The sequence below is a fragment of the Perognathus longimembris genome, chromosome 8 (genome assembly GCF_023159225.1).
Source record: "Perognathus longimembris pacificus isolate PPM17 chromosome 8, ASM2315922v1, whole genome shotgun sequence".
Taxonomy (NCBI): domain Eukaryota; kingdom Metazoa; phylum Chordata; class Mammalia; order Rodentia; family Heteromyidae; genus Perognathus; species Perognathus longimembris.
Window position 1 is genome coordinate 11470208 of NC_063168.1, and position 2560 is coordinate 11472767.

The 2560-nt window shown below is 42.2% G+C and overlaps 1 gene segment (V, D, J or C); it reads left to right on the top strand.

The window, feature by feature from the left end:
• Nucleotides 1-700: 700 nt before the first annotated feature.
• Nucleotides 701-1265, top strand: LOC125356166. The segment is given in 2 exon segments: nucleotides 701-755; nucleotides 878-1265. Coding segments are annotated over 2 exon segments (441 nt in total).
• Nucleotides 1266-2560: the final 1295 nt, after the last annotated feature.

Sequence of the window (2560 nt, forward strand, 5' to 3'; positions counted from 1 at the left end):
CAAAGAGGTGATGTTTAAGAGCATTTAGAAGAGCAGGAAAGCAGTCATTTCAAAGGAGTGAACAGGGCACCAATACAAACACCAGGGGCCAGTCTATACATCTCAGATCATAAAAGTTTATTGTGCATACTATATATTTCAAGAGTTTATCTTTCATGAAAATTTCAGAAGTCTGTTTCTCTACCTATGAATTTCTCTGTCTTTCTACATAAACACATATTATCAGTTTTATATCATTGTGTCTGGAAAATAATGATAATTATTAACAATATAACTAGATTCAGGAAAACAACCTGAATACTCTTGAATCCTGTGTCACAAAATCCACAGATGCCAAAATGCAGGAAAATGCTAAAACCAGCCTCCCCTGGAAATGTTTATTGCTCCATGACTGCCTTCATTAACAAAAAGAAGAAGGAAAACACTAGAAAATCTTGGAAAATATGGAAATTAAAAACATTTTTTTTCACAGGACAGCACATCATGTTCTCTGGTCACTAGGGGAGAAACACATTATCTACATAAGCAAGTTGAACATCTGTGATCTGTAGGTCTGTGCTTTGTCACCAAGATCTGCCAGACTGTAGCTATTCCAGCCCCTGCTGATTTGCATATGCCCAGAGCGCAGCCCACTGCTCTGAGCTCTTCTTCATAGGCTGTGCACACCCTGTGCAGGAGAAGCTTCCACTCAGCACCCAGCATGGACATGAGGACCCCTGCTCAGCTCCTGGGGCTCCTGCTGCTCTGGCTCCCAGGTAAGGAGGGACAAGGCTGGGGATTGCTCATCTTATGTTAACAGAGCTGCTTGCCTCTTTTCTGAAGTACTTGGATAGTATAATTAATTAAATGCATAATGCTTTCATGTTTCCATTGTCAGGTGCCAGATGTGACATCCAGTTGACCCAGTCGCCATCCCTGTCTGCATCTCTTGGAGACAGAGTCGCCATCACTTGCAGGGCCATTCAGGGCATTAGCAATGACTTACATTGGTACCAGCAGAAGGCAGGGAAAGCTCCCAAGCTCCTGATCCGTTATGCAACCAACTTACAATCTGGGGTCCCATCAAGGTTTAGTGGGAGTCAATCTGGGACAGAGTTCACTCTCACCATCAGCAGCCTGCAACCTGAAGATGTTGCCACTTATTACTGTCAACAGGGTTATAGCTGGCCTCCCACAGTGATACAAGCCATAACAAAAACCTCCCAGGGCAGCAGAAGTGAGAGGCTGGGCTGCCCCAGCTGCTCCCCCTGGGGCCTCCACTGATGACAGAGCTCCTCAGATGCAGCCAGACTTCTAAGGGCACTGGAAAGTGTAGGGAGGAAGGTCATAGAGCCATCTCCACACCCAAACTCTCTGTCCTCCTGCTCATCCCAAGCAGCTCCCACCTGACCCTGCCTCTACTGACTTACAGAAACACAGATGGTACTCATATGTAGTCCAGGCTGTGCTAAGAATTTGTAGTCATTCAATAAAGAAGAAGCCATTCTAGGTATGTTAAAGCAAGCTTTTAAAAACAAGGCAATATTGCTTGTACAAAAAGATTTTTGAAAAACAATTTGTAAAGAAAAAATTGTCATTGATTTTTTAAAATAATTTGAGACTGACACATTATAATATATTTGAAGCACAATATGGTGTTTTGGCATGTGCACACATTGTCCACTTATCCATACAATGTAACTAACAAGCTAGATTATCTACTATACCATTTATCAATTTCTTGTTGCCAAGGGATTTTTTCTTCAGCAAGAGGGTCTTTTAAAAACTGTTTTCTGCTTATATATTAACAAACACATTTTACTCTCTTATCAGAAAGATAATTTCTTTTTGATGGTAAATATCAAATTGATTTTTTTTGGTACTGGGGCTTGAACTTTCTGGGTAGGGAACTGTCCCTAAATTCCTCAGCTGCAGGCAAGTGCTCTAAGACTTGAGCAGCAGTGCCACGTCTAGTTTTCTTGTGGTTCATTGGAGATAAGAGTCTCAAGGACTTTCCTGCCTGGGCTGGCTTTGAACTGTGATCCTCAGCTCTCAGCCTTCTGAGTAACTAGGATTATATGCATGAGCCACCAGTGTGCAGCTAATTATTATTTCTCAATGCCATCATCTCATCCCTTGAACATAGAATATAATAATGATTTTATATTAACTTGAGGAAATATCAAGGCAAAATCAATATAATTTTGTATCCTTGGTTTGGAAATTAGAGATACACTTTTCTGTCTGTTGCTTGATCTCATGATGTTGTTCAGAGCCACTTTTGGCTTTTTCCATATATGTGGTGCTGAGGAATCAAACCCAGAGCATCATGTATGCAAAGCAAGCACTCTACCAGTCGGCCATATTCGCAGCCCCTGGGAGGACTCTTTTTTTTTTTTTTTTCCCAGTCCTAGGTCTTGGATTCAGGGCCTGAGCAATGTCCCCAGCTTCTTTTTGCTCAAGGCTAGCACTCTGCCACTTGAGCCACAGCGCCACTTCTGGCTGTTTTCTGTATATGTGATGCTGGGGAATTGAACCTAGGGCTTCATGTATACAAGGCAAGCATTCTTGCCACTAGGCC